Raw genomic sequence first — 19888 nt, forward strand, 5'->3', positions numbered from 1 at the left:
GATTCCATTGATAGAAAATGTTCAGAATCGGCAAATCCGTAGAAACAGAAAATAGATTACTGTTGTCAAGGGCTGAGGGGTTCGGGAGGTAGGGAGTGACTGCTAATGAGTTTCTTTCTGAGGTGATGAAAATGTTCTAGAATTAAATTATGATGAGGGATGCACAACTCTGTGAATCTATAAACCGCTGAATTACACGCTTTAGAGAAGGTAAATTCTATGGCATATGAGCTATTTCAACAAAGCCATTTAAAAACTACTGTTAATGTTCAGGGGCTGTTTGCTGAACATGACTGGTGTCAGCTACTGTGCTAAGTACCTTATAGGTACTTTTTTACTTCTTCATAACAACCGCTACAAGCTGGTCATTAACCTCCTTTTCTAGATTAAAGATTAAAATTAAAACAGAAACTGAGTAAACACGCATGAACCCAAAGCTAATGGGCAGAATGCGGATTCAAATCAAGGTCTAAGCAAGGTCAAAGGCCATATGCTCTTTTCATTATGCCAATATTTAAATGTGCGTAAGTGGCAGTATTTGCAAGGAAGTTACAGAACCTCAATTTTTTAAACACAGTTTACCTTTGAGGACTGAGCCCTTGTATGCCCAGACTGAAGACTACAGGTTTCTCCAAAACAGAGAGAGAGACTAATTTAAAACAATCACTTTATTAAAAATAGCGAATTTCACAAATACTCATTTAACATTTTGTTGTCACTGGCCACTGGAAAACACACCGGGCGTGTGTACTGATTATCTAACGTAAACTGAAGCTGGGCTCCCACAAAAAGCCTGGGCATCATCAACTTATGATCAACAGTGGAATAAGTTTGGTGAGCTCAGGAAGGACAAATTGTTTGGCCCCATCAACAACATTTAGCACAGTGCATTTCAAGTATAACCCGTAAGGCAACAATATAAAGCATAGCAGCAAAAGCTCTGTATCACATTTCCTGATTATGCCTTCCAGAGGCCGAGGCCTCCGGTTATGGTGAATTGTGGCAAGTCGAGTCCACTGAACGCAGCATGTGAACGCAGTCACTGCTCTTGCGCTTTAATTAATTCCTTGTTGTGGAGGATGATTCTGCTCCTGGATTCAGCTAGAAGGGTAAAGAACGCTGCTTCTCTTCCAACCTCGAGAAAGCGGCTGCATTTCCTTTTAGCCGGCAGAAGTATTTGGAACATCTTGTGCATCTGCCAAGTGGAGTTTCTGTCTGGAGTCATCAGTTAAGAAGATTTTCATTCGCTAATGAGCACTTCTTTTAAGTTTCTGGAAATTACATTCAAGAGCTAAGAGACAGAGGTAATAAAAAAAGAAGTATGTTTAAAGGGAAAGTGCCTATGCTGCTATTGAGAAACTTGGATGTGGTAAGACAATCTTTAAATGGAGTAAAGTAATTTTACTATGTCTAGAATTCGAAGATTTAAAAACAAATCACTGATTCAAGACTATGTTCCAGGACTTCCCTGGTGGCGCCGTGATTAAGAGTCCGCCTGCCAATGCAGGGGACACAGGTTCAATCTCTGGCCCGGGAAGATCTCACATGCCATGGAGCAACTGAGCCTGCTCTCTAGAGCCCGTGAGCCACAACTACTGAGGCCCACATGCCTAGAGCCTGTATTCCACAACTACTGAGCCCACGCGCCTCAACTACTGAAGCCCGCACGCCTGGAGCCTGTGCTCTGCAACTACTGAAGCCCACGCACCTATAGCCCGTGCTCCGCAACGAGAAGCTACCGTAATGAAAAGGCTGTGCACCACAACGAAGAGTAGCCCCTACTCGCCGCAACTAGAGAAAGCCCACGCGCAGCAACGAAGACCCAAAGCAGCCAAAAAAAGAAAAAATAAAAAATAGGGCTTAAAAAAAAGAAAAAAGACTATGTTCCAGGTTCTAATAGAGCACAGAATTATGTTAATGCAGCAAGAATCATTTTCATGGTAAGAAGCTGATTAGAGGCAAATATGAAAACTTACTGGATTAACAAAATTCACTTGAAAAGACAACACCACTTCATTTCCTTGGGAAAATAATTTCTTTGTGGAAGTCGAAGAGAATGAAATAAAATCGTCATAGCTCTAAAACCTTTCCTATAATCCTCTGAATTATTCTTCAAGAAAACTTGAAATAGAATAAAATTCCTGTATAGTTTATTCCATTCCCTTCTCATCACTGCCTTTCATTTTCCTCTTTCATATATATGATCCACTTGCCACCTGTTTTTCAAGACTCAATTCAAGACTCAACAATGATCTGGATATACTGAGGACAACTAAATGCTAGGAATCCGTGTACAGCAGACGTTTGCAAAAATGTACAGACATGAGCTGTGCCGTCAGAGACATATCTTGTTCAACTGGAAGGTTGAGATTTAACACATATCAACAGATAATGAAATAACGCAGAATGCTATTTTGGGGTACAAACAAAATGCTTTATGGAAGTGGTCAGCTTGAGTGTTATTTGATAAGGAGAAGGGGGAGGCCAGAGCAACTCTAGGTAGAAAGTACAACCTGAACAAAGGCATTAAGGTGAGCATGAACTTGGGCATCCAGAGAGCCAACGTGGTGGGAATGAAAAATAATGAAAACTATAACAGGATGAATATGCCGTGATCAAATTACTGAGAACCTTTTAAAAATCTGACATAGTAAAAACTTGGTAAGAAACAAGAATGGCAAGATGAAAGTGATGTTTTAGGAAGAATAACTCAGTGGCAATGTCTGAAGTCTACAGCAGTACTGTCCTATAGAAATATAATGTAAGCCACAGACATAGTTTTAAAAATATTTTACTTATAATCATGAAATTATCATTTCAACATGTAATCATAAAAATATTGAGATAGTTTACATCTTTTCATTCTAAATCTTTGAAATCAGGTGTGCACGTTATACTTAAAGCACATGTCAATCCACGTTGCCGACACTTCGTGTGCTCAGTAGTTACTTGGCTAGTGGCTGCCATATTGGACAGTGCAGCTCTAGGGTTTCTAGAGAACAGAAATTTGCAAGATTGTGGAATCAGGTGATGAGGGTAGAGAATGAAGGAAGAATACAAAACAGAACTGATAACACCTGACAACTAACTGTAATTAAGAGACAGCAAATAATTTCCTGTCCCTGTCCAGGCTAAAGGCAGATAGTGCCAGGACTGATTAGCAATGTCTGCTATAGTCACAGAAGGGATTTTTAAACAATCTTGAAGATTAAAATAATAGGGGCACTTGAGAAAACCATAATTCAAAAAGAGACATGAAAAAAAAAAAAAAAAAAGAGACATGTACCACAATGTTCACTGCAGCACTATTTACAATAGTCAGGACATGGAAGCAACCTAAGTGTCCATCGACAGATGAATGGATAAAGAAGATGTGGCACATATATACAATGGAATATTACTTGGCCATAAAAAGAAACGAAATTGAGTTATTTGAGGTGAGGCGGATGGACCTAGAGTCTGTCAATACAGAGTGAAGTAAGTCAGAAAGAGAAAAACAAATACCGTATGCTAACACATATATATGGAGTCTAAAAAAGAAATGGTTCTGATGAGCCTAGGGGCAGGAGAGGAATAAAGATGCAGACATAGAGAATGGACTTGAGGACACAGGGATGGGGAAGGGTAAGCTGGGACGAAGCGAGAGAGTGGCATGGACATATATACACTACCAAATGTAAAATAGCTAGCTAGTGGGAAGCAGCTGCATCGCACAGGAAGATCAGCTCAGTGCTTTGTGTCTACCTAGAGGGGTGGGATAGGGAGGGTGGGATAGGAAGGGTGGGAGGGAGGCGCAAGAGGGAGGAGATATGGGGATGTATGTGTATGTATAACTGATTCACTTTGTTATAAAGCAGAAACTAACACAACATTGTAAAGCAATTACACTCCAATAAAGATGTTTAAAAAATAAAAATTATAGGGGCACTGATGACAGAGAGGAAAATTAGGAGGGGAAAGTATGAATACGGAAAGAACATTTATTACAGATGAGGAAACTAGGGTTGCTAGGCTTTGCTCAAGGTTACACAGCTGCTTACCAAGACCTGAGACCAAGCGATTCAAAGGCCATGCGCTTGCAGTCTACCACCACGGCCTGCTGAACCGTTGGGGCTGAAGTGAGGAAAGCGGGAGACAAATGAGTCTAAATGTTTAACAGAAACTCAGATAAGAGGAGAGGAGTTATGTGTCATAAGCAGAGAGAGAATATAAAGCATAGAATATAACGTAAAACAAATACAAAGAAAAAAAAGAACCGGGAACTACTCCTAAGAAAAGCCTCCTAATTAACTCCTATCTTACCCCCATATTAAACTCTTTCTTGGCAGTGGTATCTTACATTAATATCTCCTACAGTTTATGTGGCTTCTCAAAACTGTATTTTCTTCATCTGTAAAATGGAGAGTATAACACCACCTACTTCCAAGAGTAGGACCAAATGAGATAATGCGTGTAAAACACTTCATATAATACTTGGCAAATACTAGGTATTCAATAAAGGTGAGATATTAATTACTGTTACTGGATTTGTATATATCTTCCTATTTCTTCATTGTTTTTACTGCACAATTCAGCAGTTAGTAACAGTAGATGTTATTGCAATAAGAGTGATTTTTAGAATATATATTCTATATAGTTTGGAAATTTTCATATACACATGATTACATGTAGCAGTTACCCCATATATTAAAGACGATACTCTGAAATGTTAAACAATCTACCCAAATTTACATTAGCAAAACGTGGAACCAAATTTCGAAAATCAAATCTCTTAACTCTACAACCAGTATCCTTTCCAGTATCTCCATCTTCAAAGAGATGTCTTACCACTAAAATTATTTTACAGGCAGGATCATTTTTTTGTTGTTCTTATATATCTCACATTGTGCCTATCAGTATGTTCAAAAATACATTTTAAAAATTTCTTGGAATAATTGCTCTAAATTGAAATGTCAAAACATGAATATTTTACATGTGCCTTTGTGATTTCCTTTAAGTTAATCCTATAATACACTTTAATGCATCTAAAATATTCTAGTTCTAATACTAAATTTAGAGTACTGTATTATGTCTGCTATCCCACTTCCATTTAGCTTAAGAATCTAAGATTCAAAATAATGTATACAGCAACTAGCCTAATTCTTAATTCTCTTGATTAAAACATTTAAAAAATTTGTCTTAAAAACCCAGAAACCATACAGAGCAAAGCACAAACCATAGAAAAACAAAATTTCAGCATACAAAACAACTGGGAAATTCCATTTAGAAACTAAAGGGAAAGATGGCCCCAGTAAATAGCAGTAGGTTTCTTCACTTGATTGGGACTATTCACCAAAAGTTATAATCTGTGAACTTTTCACTGTTGATGTTAAGCAAAGGATACATGGAAGAATTCAATTCTTCTAGCTGTAACACAAAGTAACAAATTTAATTTTTATTTTTATAAGATAACTATCATAGATAACTGTTAACCATACATTATTAAAGACATTATTTCGCATTTAAACTTTCTTTAAACAAAAAAGTATTAAAGAAAAAACTTTCTAAAAATTTCCAGACTGGGAAATTCACTTATGCAAAATAATAATAAAGTAGCTTTAGTATTTATGAAATAAGAATATAAGAGAATTAAAACCATATGATAAAAACTGAAGTTTTATAAGGATTCTTAAAACCATGCTTAATTATAATCATCTCTAACAATAGATATTTTTTTTTAAAAAGCTGCCATTTTAATGATCAAAATCTTTAAAAACTTTATGAATTACAAAAACGATTTTATGTGATATTCAGTTTTTAGTATGAGGTAGAATTAACCACCTCTATTTTACAGAGAGAAAAATCTGAGTTACAAAAACATTAAATTGCCCTAAGTTATACAGCTCTGTGTAGACCCTGGACTAAACAAAGGCTCTCTGGTTTCAAATTCAGTTTTCAGCATACCACAATCACAATTAAAAGTATAGGTTTGGGCTTCCCTAGTGGCGCAGTGGTTGTGAGTCTGCCTGCCGATGCAGGGGACACGGGTTCGTGCCCCGGTCTGGGAAGATCCCACATGCTGTGGAGCGGCTGGGCCCCTGAGCCATGGCCCCTGAGCCATGGCCGCTGAACCTGCGCGTCCGGAGCCTGTGCTCCGCAACAGGAGAGGCCACAACAGTGAGAGGCCCGCGTACCGCAAAAAGAAAAAAAAAAAAAGTATAGGTTTGAGGGCTTCCCTGGTGGCGCAGTGGCTGAGAGTCTGCCTGCCAATACAGGGGACACGGGTTCATGCCCCGGGCCAGGAGGATCCCACATGCCGCGGAGCAGCTACAGGCCCGCGTACCGCAAAAAAAAAAAAAAAAAAAAGAATCCTATATGGTGTTACTGGTTGAATTGTATCCTCCCAAAATTCACATTTTAGTCCTAACCCTTAATACTTCATAACATGACTGTATTTGGAGACAGGTTCTTAAAAGAGGGAATTAAGTTAAAATGAAGTCATTAAGATGGGCCCTAATCCAGTATGACTAGTGTCCTTACAAAAAGAGGAAATTTGGACATAGGGACCCACACAGAAAGGAAGAATGCCATGTGAACATGAAGATAGTTTTCAACAAGCCAAGGAGAGAGACCTCAGAAGAAACCAACTCTGCTGACACCTTGGTCTCCAGCTCTCAGCCTCCAGAACTGTGAGAAAATTAATTTCTGTTGCTTAAGCCACCCAGTCTGTGGTACTTTGTTACAGCAACCTTTGCAAGCAAAAACACATGGCAACCTACTAAATTACCATAAACACCAAACACACTATAAGTAACTACCACCTGAGTAAATAAGGCAAAATGCATTAATCATGTCAGGATCTTTTGACCTACTATCTTCTATATCTTAAGATCTTTTATATGTACAGAAGCAAATATTTTCCTTTTAGATTTGCCAATATCCCAGAAAATGTGCTTAGATGTAAATATAAGGATATATTGGATCCCAATATATCCTTTGGATATACTGCTTTCAAAAAAGGGTATGAAGTCCAACGTGGATAAAACTTGAAAACATTACACTAAGTGAAAGAATCCAGACATAAAAAGCCACGTATTTTATGTTTCTCATTTATATGAAATGTCCAGAATAGGCAGATCTATAGAGACTGAAAATAGATTGGCGGTTGCTGGGGGATGGGGGAGGGGAGCACAGAGAGGTACGGATTTCTTTTTGGGGTGATGAAAATGTTCTGAAATTAGATGGGGTGATGTCTGCACAACATTGTGAATAGACTAAAAATCACTGAATTTATACTTTAAAATGGTTAAAATGGTGAATTTTATCTCAATAAAAATTTTGATTAAGAAAAGAGTAAAGAAAGACGACTGTACTCACATCAGACAGAAGCCTATCCAGATTGGAGTCACTGGCTGCTTTTCTCTTATCCTCAGGAAGTTCCTCTAGCTCCCCATAGAGCTCCAAATTCAAGCGAGCTAATTTCTCCTGCATTTCCCGAACATGTTCCATCTGTTCAATGGAACATTCATTTCCTGGGGGAACATTCCAGAACATTAATAAAGATTAGGATAGGTCAAACTAACTGTCTTGAGGAGAAACTTCTAAAGTCAAGGTGCTTAAAAGAAATTGGTTTTCCTTCTTTTGTAAATTACATTAATGACTGCATATTTTCTGTGTAAAATTATAAATCAAATCTCCAACCAGGAACACAACAATCTAAAAAATAATCATGGGCATTAAAAAATGATATAGAAAAAATATTTAAGAATGAAAGAACCCTTTAGGTAAAAAAATTTTTTTCAATAGTAATATATAGAGAGGTGTTAACACCATCTATTCACGTCCTAGTTGACAACTGCCATTAAAACTGAGTAACCCAGGGGCTTCCCTGGTGGCACAGTGGTTGGGAGTCTGCCTGCCGATGCAGGGGACGCGGGTTCGTGCCCCGGTCCGGGAGGATCCCACATGCCGCGGAGCGGCTGGGCCCGTAGGCCGTGGCCGCTGGGCCTGCGCGTCTGGAGCCTGTGCTCCGTAATGCGATAGGCCGCAGCGGTGAGAGGCCTGCGTACTGCAAAATAAACAACAACTGAGTAACCCAACATTTTATAATGATTTGAGTGAAACTAAGAGTTCTATAAGGACTTCAACCGTGAATCATTCTGCCAACCAACCGTGTACTCCTCCTTTAAGAAATATAAGTGAAAATATTAATAAAGTGTGAAGAATGTAATGAAGCATGAGAACCACAATGTATACACAGTAGAGAAAGACAACTTATTGCTAAAGGATAGGTCTTGCGTTGTTTATTGACTAGACTCCTCTGAGGTAGCATTATCTGCCCAGATCAACTGATGTATATACATGAAATATTACATATTTTCATTCAGTTTCAGTACAGCCTCTCCAAATTCTTGATACTATCATTTTCCCCTCCCAAAACCTTTGATTTTTCTCAAAGGCATAATATAGCTCAGCTAAAGTTGAAGTATTTATCTTGAATAAATATGAATTAACGTAAATTATACTATCTTTTCCTCTAGCCAGCTTTATAACATCTTCATAAATTGACTATATTACATTATGTTAAGGACTACTAATAATTTTAAAGCTAGTTACAGCTCTTTCAAAATCATCCTTTCTTCATAGTAAAATATCTCATATTTCCTCTATTTTAATGATGTTTTTCAACAGTTAGCAACCTGGAAGGTCAAGTGGAAGAACTACCTCAAGAGATACATATGTATGTGTGTGTGTGTGTGTGTGTATACATATAAAGATGTACATATATTATATAGACAGAGGAAAACAATATAGAGTAAAAATATAAAGAGGTAGAAATCACAAGGAACAAGAGAAGAGATTCAGGGGATGGACCCAGGTGACCTAACATGAGAACAACAGAGTCTCCAAAAGGATAAAAAGGAACAGATGGAGGAAAAATAAATGACCAATAGAAAAAAATGTTCCTTGAGATGAAACATGAGTTGGCAGATATGAAGGGCTCACTGATTTCCAGGCAGGGATGATACGGTCCTAAGCATATTCTGGTAAAGGCTTAAACTTTAAAGATAAAGAAGAATATCTTTCAAGCATTGAGACTGAAAAAAGTTACTTGGTAAGAAAGAATCCAGGGACTTCCCTGGTGGTCCAGTGGTAAAGAATCCGCCTTACAATGCAGGGGATGCGGGTTCGATCCCTGGTCAGGGAACTAAGATCCCACATGTCGCGGGGCTGCTAAGCCCACACGCCACAGCTACTGAGCTTGCATGCCTCAATTAGAGAGCCTGCGTGTTGCAAAACTACAGAGCCCATGCCCTCGGGAACCCGCACGCCACAACTACAGAGCCCACGTGCCCTGGAGCCTGCGCGCCACAACTAGAGAGAGAAAACCCACATGCCAGAACTAGAGAGAAGCCCGTGCACCACAACGAAGAGCCCCTGTGCCGCAACAGAAGATGCCGTGTGCTGCAACTAAAACCTGACTCAGCCAAAAATAAAATAAAATAAAATAAATCTTTAAAAAAAAAAAGAATCCAACTGGCAATCAACTTCTCATCTGCAATGCTTATATATAGCAAACCATCGAATAACAGAGACTTCAATCCAAGAATACAAAGTCACTTAAAAGTTAGGGCAGGAAGGGTGTTGGGGAGAAGAGTGAAGAAGTAAAAGTGTTCCAGAGATTATATCTCAAGGGTGGGAGAGAAGAGAGGGGAGAGGGAAGTGAAAGTATTCTAAAGATGCCACCTTACCGGGATGGAGTAAAGCAAGGAGGAAGGGACATCATAAAACATCTTTGTGAAATAAATAACGTGTTTTAATGTCTTCTTTTCAAATAATAGTATAACCATGAATGGAAACCCAGAGACTATAAGAAAAAAATAGACATATTTGAGTATACAAAAATTTAAAACTTTTATAAGGCGATGTATACCATAAAATCCACAGACACACTAATGTTGCTTAAAAAAATAAAAACAAAAGAGGTCAGAGGATTAGTACCTAAAATATGCAAAGGGCTCTTAGTAATTAACAACAAAAGGATAAATAACCAAATAAAAAACTGGGTAAAGGTCCTAAAAAAGAGCAATCCAACCGCTTAACAAACATTCATGGCTATTCAAACTCAACAGTAATAAAAAAAACTCTTTACACCAACAGGCTGGCAAAAATGAAAAGGCTGGTAATACCTATTAGCTGGTGGGAATTCAGGGAAAAGAGTTGTTTCATAAATTGCTAATGAAAACTAAAAGTGCAATAGCTTTTCTGAAAAGCAATCTGGATACTTTTATTAATATTAAAATTACTTCTATGCTTTGACCCAGTAATCCCACTCATGGGAATCCATCCCAAAGAAATCAAAACAGCCACATAAGGATATATGTAAAATGATGTTCACTACACCACTGAGTTTAGCGGCTCCAAACTGGAGACAAAGTAAATGCCCTTCAACAGAGAAATGGCTGAATAAACCAGGGTATATTCACAACTTGAAAATTATGTAGCCATTAAAAAAAAGAATGAATTAGAGCTATACCAGGTGACTCAGAGAGATTTTCATCAGGTATTGTTATTTTATTTTATTTTATTTTATTTTTTTTTGCGGTACGCGGGCCTCTCACTTGTTGTGGCCTCTCCCGCTGCAGAGCACAGGCTCTGGACACGCAGGCTCAGCGGCCATGGCTCACGGGCCCAGCCGCTCCACGGCATGTGGAATCTTCCTGGACCAGGGAACGAAACCGTGTCCCCTGCATCGGCAGGCGGACTCTCAACCACTGCGCCACCAGGGAAGCCCCATCAGGTATTGTTTAGTGAGCAAAGCAAGACACCGAAGAGTGTATATAAGATACTCTTTGTAGAAAACAATGAAAAGAAAAATCTGTGTGTGTGTGTGTGTGTGTGTGTGTGTGTGTCACACAGTTAAATGGTTGGGGCTGGGGGGAAGCAGAGGCAGTAGAGGGCGTAAGGGAAGGGGTAGGGAAGCCAAGTAAAAGAGCTGGGGAGGGAAAGACAGCACTTAAAAACACAATATTTATGTTGATGACATTTATGCTTTTGTGTGAGATTCCATATGTGTGCATTCAATAAGTTTTAGATTGCTTTTTAAAAATGCAGGGAAATAATTTTTATCATCAGAAAAAGCTTATAAAGTGAGCTGGAAGCTGAACATGAAATATCTGACCATACACTTTGTGAACTCGTATACAAAAATACCTATTCAGAGTTTTATTGGGACGATCAGTTAACTGTTCTTACATCTTCATCAAGCCAGATTCTTTAATATTCGAAAGTCAGGCATTGTGAGCAAGAAACAAGTTTAGGCTTGAAAGGGTAAAGAAAAATGATCTTGAGTCTTTCTAAAACTGAAACACTAAATCTAAAATATCTCAGTTGACAGAAAATGTCCCTTTTGTTTGTCACACTTTCAAGATACTTAGTCCCTCAACAGCAATCCTACTTTAACAATTCAACTAACCCTCCCTTTCTAAAAAACTTTTTTCCTGAAATCTTACAAGACAAATTATATCCCATGACAAATGAAATCTAGGTTGATTGCGTTTTATGCCTCTGGACTGTTGTTTTTTTTTTTAAATAAAAGAAAATGACACTTCAAAAAGGAATTGCAAAATACATGCAGAAAATATGATGCAAACATCTTGAGAAGAAAAAGAGTAGAGAGAAACAGCTATGGATTACCGAATGCTTGGAGTTTTCCAGAGTGGAAGTCATTCAAAAGGCTGAGGAGCCCCCTCTCCATCTCCTGGACATCGGAGACGTCGGTGAGGAAGGAGTGCTGGATCGGGGTTGACTGAGCGCCTTTGCCTTCTCCACCCTGAGGTTTGGTCTTTTCTTTCATCACTCTGTAAAAAGGGTGCAATAAAAAACTAATTGCCTATAATTACCTTTAAAGAGAGATATTTTTTCAGGCTGTTCTAGATTAAGGAAAAAACAAGACATCCGAATAAAATCAATACTAAATAAAAACAGCCATTTCAAGCAGAAACCAAAAGAACAGGCTATGAAAATCTCAAACAAATGTATAAAATATAACTACTAAGGTATATAAAGAGTTGAGTAATGTACTTTTACTCTATGGTAATTCTTTGGACTGCAAAAAAAACTGAAGAGAGAATTAGTAAGTCTTTTTACTAGCCTGTGTTTCATATTTCACTTCTCCGTAAACATATTCTGCCTTCCCATCTAACTTTATCCTAGCTGTTCCCTGAACTATGGGCTGTCCAACAAGTGGTTATGGGGCCCCTACTCTGTAGCTGACATGGTGCCAGACACTGAGTATATGAATGCGTGCAGGCCATCGGTGACTGCACTGAAGCACGCCCAGTCTAAGGAGAAAGACAGACATAAACTCACAAGCAACATGTGACGGAGCGCTAGAACCTGTTGGTCACACCCATAGAGCTGTCTCTAATCTCTCCTCCTCCACTGCCACTGTCCTATACCTGACCCAACTACTCCAGCAGCTTCCCAGCTGGTCTCTACGTGCAGTCTCTGAGCCCACAGAGCAGTCAAGTCAATTTTTAAAAAGTAAAGTCAGATCACATAATTTACTTAATGCAAAGCTTTCAGTAGTCCGATAACCTGAAGAAATTCTATCCTCTCTTGTATGTCGATGCTCTACACATTCTGAATCTCTTTTGCTTCCTAGAAATCCCTTCTCTCATCTCCTTGCAGCTAATCCTCTGCCCACATTAGCACCCTTCCCCTCACTGCCATCCTTGCCAGGCTACCTCCCACACATGCTTCAAGTCTCAGTTTAAATGTGATCTGCTCAGGAAGGCCCTTTCCGAACCCCTAGAGTAAGCTAGTTCTCATTACACACGTCTAGCATATGCCAGGCTCTCAAACTCTGGAGTGATGGTGCTATACATACTGTGATATGGGAGCAGAGAGAAAGAACAGTCTACTCAACCTAAGGGTAGCAGAGAAAACTTCCTAAAGGTGATATGTGAGTGAAGGCTTAAAGACTAGGAGTGAACCAGGCAAAAATGGGAGAGGGGGTTGTGTGTTACTTTTATAACCCCGACACGTGCTATAGATCCTGACATAACACATATATTCAGGACTCAGTTAATTTCTACATAACATAGCACGAAGACCTCTTCCCCACAAGTGCACTCGCCACAATATGGGTAAGACGAATAGGGTGTACAGGGGGCTGTGAGTGTGTGGGCAAAGGCGGCAAGACTAATTAATTCCTGTGAAAAGAAATCAACTTAGAACACATAGGCCGTTGACACTAGGTCACTAACAGTTCTTCACAAAACGGGATTTGTAATTTTACATACATGGTATTAGATTTACTATCACTATCTAGTATCTTGCTACTCAAAGTGCTGTCCAAGACCTGTACCATCAGTATTACCGGTGAGCTTATCAGAAATGTTTAGCTGAAGCCCCATCCCGAACTAACTGATTCAGAATCTACATTTTAAAAACATTCCCAGGAGATCCATATTCACATTAAAATCTGAGATAAACTACTATGGACTATAAGGTTTCAGTATAGCAAAATTTTTTTTCTTTCAAATTGGAAGCTTTATCCAAGTAAGTGTTTTGCATCAGTTCATCACTTAACCTTCTCAGAAGAGAAAATAAAAATGTTTCTTCTTACTTCGGTGTTTTTTTTTTTTTTTTTTTTTTTATAAATTTATTTTATTTATTTATTTTGGGCTGCGTTGGGTCTTCATTGCTGCACGCAGGCTTTCTCTAGCTGCAGTGAGCGGGGATTACTCTTCGTTGCAGAGCACGGGCTCTAGGCACATGGGCTCAGTAGTTGTGGCACGTGAGCTCTAGAGCTCAGGCTCAGTAGTTGTGGCACAAGGGCCTAGTTGCTCCACGGCATGTGGGATCTTCCCGGACCAGGGCTCGAATCCATGTCCCCCGCATTGGCAGGCAGATTCCCAACCACTGCGCCACCAGGAAGCCCCTTACTTCGGTGTTTTTGATCATGTCACACTGTCTCACTTTATGTTAAAATAATTCAATTAAAAAGCACTCACTGAAATTATACTATGTGCAAAGCCCCACTCAAAATACTGTCTGGCACACAAGACCCAGCCCTCAGGAAGCCCACATTCTAGAAGAGGGTAAAGAAATAAAAGTACAAGGTAGAAAAGACAATGAGATACAAATAAACTGATGCAAAAATTTGTAAAAAGGAATGATTTCCTTTCAAATCTCTTGGCTTTCTTTCCTCATCAACCATAACCATATTCAAAATCTGATTCTAAATTAAACTCCTCCAGGAGGAAAACCCCTTTCCAATCTGATAGTATATTAAAAAGAAGCTCTTATAACTTTATTTTTCATTTAGTCCTTATTGGAATGTTCTTTTCCAAGGGTCTCTGGCTATGTCCCTTTTGTTTCCTCAAAGACAGTGTGAGATCATCACCAGCAATCTTGTCCAGTGGCTACAAAGTGCTACAAGCATTACTTCCTTAACTAACTCTCATGATGAGCTTGCAGTTAGAAGCTTATTTAATCATAATTATCTAGAGGATTGAGATTATGAAATGCTTTTTCTCTTAAGATATTATCCTGCTTTCCAAATATCTAACCCTACAAAATACTCATATATGCAGCAATAATAGATAACATTTAAACTTGCCCCTTTTCCTTTAAAGCCTTAAGACAAATATTAATATGTTCACTAAATATTAATACTGATACTTCTAGGTGGTAGGATTTTAGTATTCTTCTGTTTCTTCTTTGAATTTTTCCTGTGTTTAAATATTTACAATAAATACAAATCACTTCTATTAAAACAGTGAACTCATTCTTTAAAAAAAAATAAAACTACCAAAGCACAAACACTCAGCTTAAAAAAAAACAACCACCAGATGTCTTTTCCATTTCTGGGTAACTCATCAACTTTGTCTGCAAGTTTTCTTGCTCTGTATTTTTTTTTAATATTTATTTATTTGGTTGCATTGGGTCTTAGTTGCGGCTCGAGGGCTCATTACTTGCGGCATGCAGATTCCTTAGTTATGGTGGGCAGGCTCCTTAGTTGCAGCATGCATGTGGGATACAGTTCCCGGACTAGGGATCGAACCCGGGCCCCCTGCATTGGGAGCACAGAGTCTTAACCACTGTGCCACCTGGGAAGTCCCTGCTTTGTATATTTTAATATGAGACAAAGTAAGAGCCTTAAAGCCAATCATTCATTCTGCATTTTCTAATCTCTATACACTGTAACCTTCAAAAAATTCTTTTCTAAATCACATGTAATATGTGCCTCAAAAGTCAAACCAAGAGGAAAAACATGTTGTAAGAATTAGTGGATTTAGTATTTACTTTATAGCATTTTGCTGTGATAATGTGAAAGAAGAGAATTCACCTTTTTAACTTTGGTCGCTGTGAAGTTGACTGTGATGCAGGATTTGAAAACCCCGTGCTTTTACTAACTGGAATGGCATTTTTTTTGGCATTAACAACCTGAGTAGAGTGGGCACTAAAAGACTTAGGACTCCTCCTCTTCACTTTGCGCTCCTCCATTGTTTTAAGTTCCTTACTGCACCAAGGCCAGCTTCTTATGACCTAAGGAAATACAGCAAAATTATACATATATGCTATAATACGCCAAAATGAAAGGGCTTCAAAGACCCACTTCACGGGCTGTAAGAGGATCAAGAATTTCAGAGGTCATTAAAGAAAGTTAGAACAAGGATTCTTAAGCTTAGTTTACTGTATTATGTACACAGAAGCCCTAACCAAAACTGCCTGTTAGACAAAAAATTTTTTCACTGTTTATTAATTCATCCCACAAAAATTTACTCTCTTCTACATGTCAGGCACTATTTGGGGCATTGGGGAGACAGTACTGAACAAGACAAAGTCCCTGCCCTCAATGTTCCCTACATTCTTATCGAAGGGGAACAACATATAAACACTAAACAAATCATCCAGCCTGACTCAAGCTTTATGTGCCCCTTAGGTCTCCCTTCTAAAACGTATTCTTTGAAAAACCACCTAGATACAAACAGATATATAACTGACATGGGTACCTGCCTTTTAATTAGCAACTAGAAACCTTATTTCAACTACCAAGTAGAAATTCAGTTGCTGCCTAGAGTTAATACTGATTCTAGTTCCTTGATCAAATGAAGTTCTGTAAAATTAAACTTGTTCCATCACAATTTTAAATTTACTTTCTCTACCTATTTCCAATGAAACATGGAACTTTATTATATATGTTTAGTTTTGTCAATGTCAAAAAAGTTACACTATGAAGTTACAGTTGGTCCTTCCATAGAGAATATGTGTAAAACCTTCTATTTATCCAGTACTTTCCCTTTATGTATTAACCAGCTTTATTTCTCTAACAGCCACCCATCTAAAAATATCCTTCCACATTTCCTTTTTATTTATGCATAATATTAAATTCTTCCTAAATATATTGTTTCATGCATCATAAGATGAGAAATTTATATGGCTATTCTCATCAGATTGTAAAGTGCACTAGGACTGTTAGGTCTTTTATTGTATGTTGTGTTGAATTTAATCATTCTATGACCATTCAAAAAGTCTCAAATACACTGATGTCACTCCTCAAGTAATTATTTGAGAATTTTAATGAAAATAGATTTTTTTTGGCTACTGTCTGGACTCCGAGCTACTAGCACTGTTATTTAAACCATTGAGCTCAGTTGGCTCAGGCTGACTCTAGACAATCATAACTGGAGCTAAACCTCCAAAGGACCAAAGGCTGTAAAGGAGAGGCTCTATTGCCCAGTCTCTAATCCCAGATAACGAACGTAAATCCGCTTAAATCTTGGCTAACAATTTTTCCTTTAAGAAGCATTTTAAGTAACAGAACAGACATTTTGGGGTTGTTTCAGCATGCAACACAAATTAAATGTTTAAAAAATAACTGACTAGAGAAGATGAGATATCAGTTCTCCAAAGAGGCAAGGATCCGTATAAATTTATGATACACATAAACACACTGGTTTTCGAATTTAATTATGCTTATACACAGTTGGTGACACAAGAATAATACTTTTAAAAAACCAGGAAACAATGCAAATAAACCAACAGTAGTCTAAACCATTGATAAGATGTTCTGAGGGGCCAGGGCTCGAAAATTATGCTTTTTTGGTTAGATAACATCACTACTACAAGAGCACCGAAACCCTTCTTTTATACCAAGCAGCAAGGAACCATTCAGAGAAGACCTTCATAGACTACAGCTCGTAGTCTAACTCACACATTAGTTTGAGAGCCAGGAACCCACAGCCTCCAAGCCGGAGAACTAGAAATTCCTCTTGACCTCACCTCATTGCCCTTCCCTAACCAGCCGTCACGGAGAACCTTCCCCGCCCAGAATCCGAGAGCGGCCAGAACCGGTGGTGGGAGGGGCCTACAGGGGAACATTAAGGGGGTGCCTTTGCTTCCACTTCATACCTGGGGAAGAAAGGGATCGGGGTCCTCTTCCTCAACCTGCAAGGACCCCGGGGCCTCTGAAGCCACCGCCGCAGCTGCAGCCGCCGGTACTACAGCTGCAGCTTGAGCCGGGGTCACATCCCTGAGCTCTCGCCTTCTCAATGCCCTTTGTTTACGGAAGTGACGTAAGGAGGCGGAACCTCCGCTTACTAGCCGGGAGCCTCGCCTCTTCCTGTTCCACATGTGCGGCTCCCGTCTCCGGCTCTGGCACCGTATTGCTTCCCCTGTCCTGCATTCAACTGTAAGTTCGACGGGCATGGAAAGGAGGATCCAGAACTGGGCTTTTATTTTGGGCTCAGTGGCCCAGAAGCTGGGAGGGTCAGGCGGGGAGGTGGAGGCAAGAACCGGAAATGTAGTACCTTTTCCGGAAGCTGTCCCGCCCCCTCCGTGTCAGCTCCCACGCACTACAATTCCCAGCATGCTGTTCGAGCAAGCGTGGAGGCGGAACTAGAGTGTCGCCATAGCAACTGTTCCGGATTGTTTCTGACGCCTCGCCTGGACTTCGCAAGGTAAAACGGCGTTGGCTTGTAAGGCCGCGTAAAAAAAACGTGATTCTGTTTAGCAACCCCGAGGCTGGGCCCCTGAATGAAATGCTATTACTGATGCTATAAGTAGCTACTGTTCAGGCACTTGACAGACGTCATCTCTAAACCTCACTGCAATCTATGAATTAGGTGTTAGAATCCCCCTTTTAGAAATGAGGAAGCTGACACTCAGAAAGGCTGCGTCTCTCTGTCGCCAAGACAGTTCCTCCCTACCTTTACTCCCTCTGGAGAAGGAGTTGAGGATTGAGAGAGATCGAACTCTCTTAAATGAGGGGAGAATCCATGTTTTATACCCTCATCTGGGTAGCCTTCCCCGTTGGGGGTGGGAGATATTAGGTTCATAGACCTTTAGATTGAAGAGACTAGAAAGCACCATGTACTTCTCCCTCGTTTGCTAATAAGGAAACCGTATGTAGAGGTCGTATTAATGCCCGAGAGGCAGAGCACAGACGAATGCAATTATCCTGGTTTTTAATATGGGATGTTCTACCGCCACCCCCTCCATTTTTAAAAATTCTGAAATGTTTTAAAAAGAAAAACAGAGTAAACATTCATGCACCCACTATCTAGAATTAACGGATATTACGTTTTATCATTTTATATTTTTAAAGGAAGAAATATACCATTACAGATAAAGCGGGTGCTACCTATTCTCAGTGCCACTCTACTTCCCTTCTGAGGGGTAACTACGGTCTTAAATTTGATACTCATCTTGCTAATCTAGGTTCGTATACTTTCACTGTTACTATGTATTTGTAAACAATATATAGAATGACTTTGGGCTTTTGAAGTTTTACATGAATGCTTTATATTTTGTGTATTGATCTACAAGTTGACTTCTAACCCAAGTCTGTTTTTGAGAAATAGGCTTGCCACAAACTATCTGAGAATTCCCATAGTGATGGACGTTTAGGTTGTTTCCCATTTTTCACCGTTACAAACAATGCTGTAGGGGGCAATCTTCTCAATATCTTTTCTCAATGTCTCTTAACTCATCCCTGAATTGTCTTATCTGAATAAGCAGAACTTGCAAACTGGTGATTCACAGACTTTTTTTTTTTTTTCAAGTTGGTTACTAACAGTTAAAAGCAAAGGAATTAAAAATGTCAGCTCATCCATTTGGCATCCCAGTAATAAATGGGAAGATCTGACCACACTAGATCTGTACAACAGACTGGCAACAGTCGTTCAAGCCCAAGAGCAGCTGCCTCCTTTAGATCAGTTCAGGTGATCTCTATTTTTCTCTAAGACACAATGTGTTTAGTTTCCCTCTGAGCCCTGTGGTATTTGCATTTGCAACATAATACAGTAATGAGATAGAGTCATAGAGGTACTTTTATTTGAAATCTAGAGTTCTTGAAAGAAATCTTGTTCTTTGAGACTTACTAGATTTTCCTTTATACTGAAAGATCCCTGCTTTGGATTGTTAAATGCACACCTTGTGTAAATTAATCAGATACTTTCTTCCTAAAGACAGTATGTATTTCCAGGATAGGAGCTGTGATCAACAAGACCACTACCCTCACCCCCCACTAATGTACTCTATATAGCATATTTTCAGGACTTCTCTGGCAGTCCAGTGGTTTAGAATCTGCGCTTCCACTGCAGGGGGCACGGGTTGGACCCCTGGTCGGGGAAGGTACCACATGCTATGCAGTACGGCCAAAAAAAAAAAAAGAAGACTAGCATATTTTCAAAAATATTATTTCTTATGGAAAATTTCAAACATATACCGAAGAAGACAGAATGGTATAATGAACCCCTAAATATCCATCATCTAGCTGTTGGCTCATGGCCAATCTTGTTTCACTTATACCCCTCCCCTGACATTTTCTCCTGTCCAGTAATATTTACATTGAAGCAAATCCCAGATATCACTGAATCTGTAATATTTCAGTATG

General features: G+C 39.2%; 1 protein-coding gene across 1 annotated transcript; it reads right to left on the reverse strand.

Annotated features, from left to right (window-relative positions):
- Positions 1-496: 496 nt before the first annotated feature.
- Positions 497-17557, reverse strand: CCDC28A (coiled-coil domain containing 28A). The gene is made up of 6 exons (XM_065888950.1): positions 17404-17557; positions 15338-15537; positions 11677-11840; positions 7357-7511; positions 5384-5406; positions 497-1215 (listed from the first exon to the last, which is right to left on the reverse strand). Exons 2-6 carry the CDS (start codon positions 15493-15495, stop codon positions 1161-1163), a joined length of 555 nt encoding a protein of 184 aa, XP_065745022.1. The 5' UTR covers positions 15496-15537; positions 17404-17557; the 3' UTR covers positions 497-1160.
- Positions 17558-19888: the final 2331 nt, after the last annotated feature.

This window comes from Phocoena phocoena, chromosome 12 (assembly GCF_963924675.1).
Source record: "Phocoena phocoena chromosome 12, mPhoPho1.1, whole genome shotgun sequence".
NCBI lineage: Eukaryota > Metazoa > Chordata > Mammalia > Artiodactyla > Phocoenidae > Phocoena > Phocoena phocoena.

Bases quoted from the DNA above. Each gene is read 5' to 3' on its own strand.
- CCDC28A (XM_065888950.1), bottom strand. From the start codon at position 15,495: ATGGAGGAGCGCAAAGTGAAGAGGAGGAGTCCTAAGTCTTTTAGTGCC. The intron at 7,512-11,676 runs GTAATCCATAGC...ATGTTCCCCCAG, and splicing joins TGGAAAACTCCAAGCATTCG to GAAATGAATGTTCCATTGAA. The intron at 1,216-5,383 runs GTATCCTTTGCT...TGATGACTCCAG, and splicing joins GAAGAATTGAATTCTTCCAT to ACAGAAACTCCACTTGGCAG.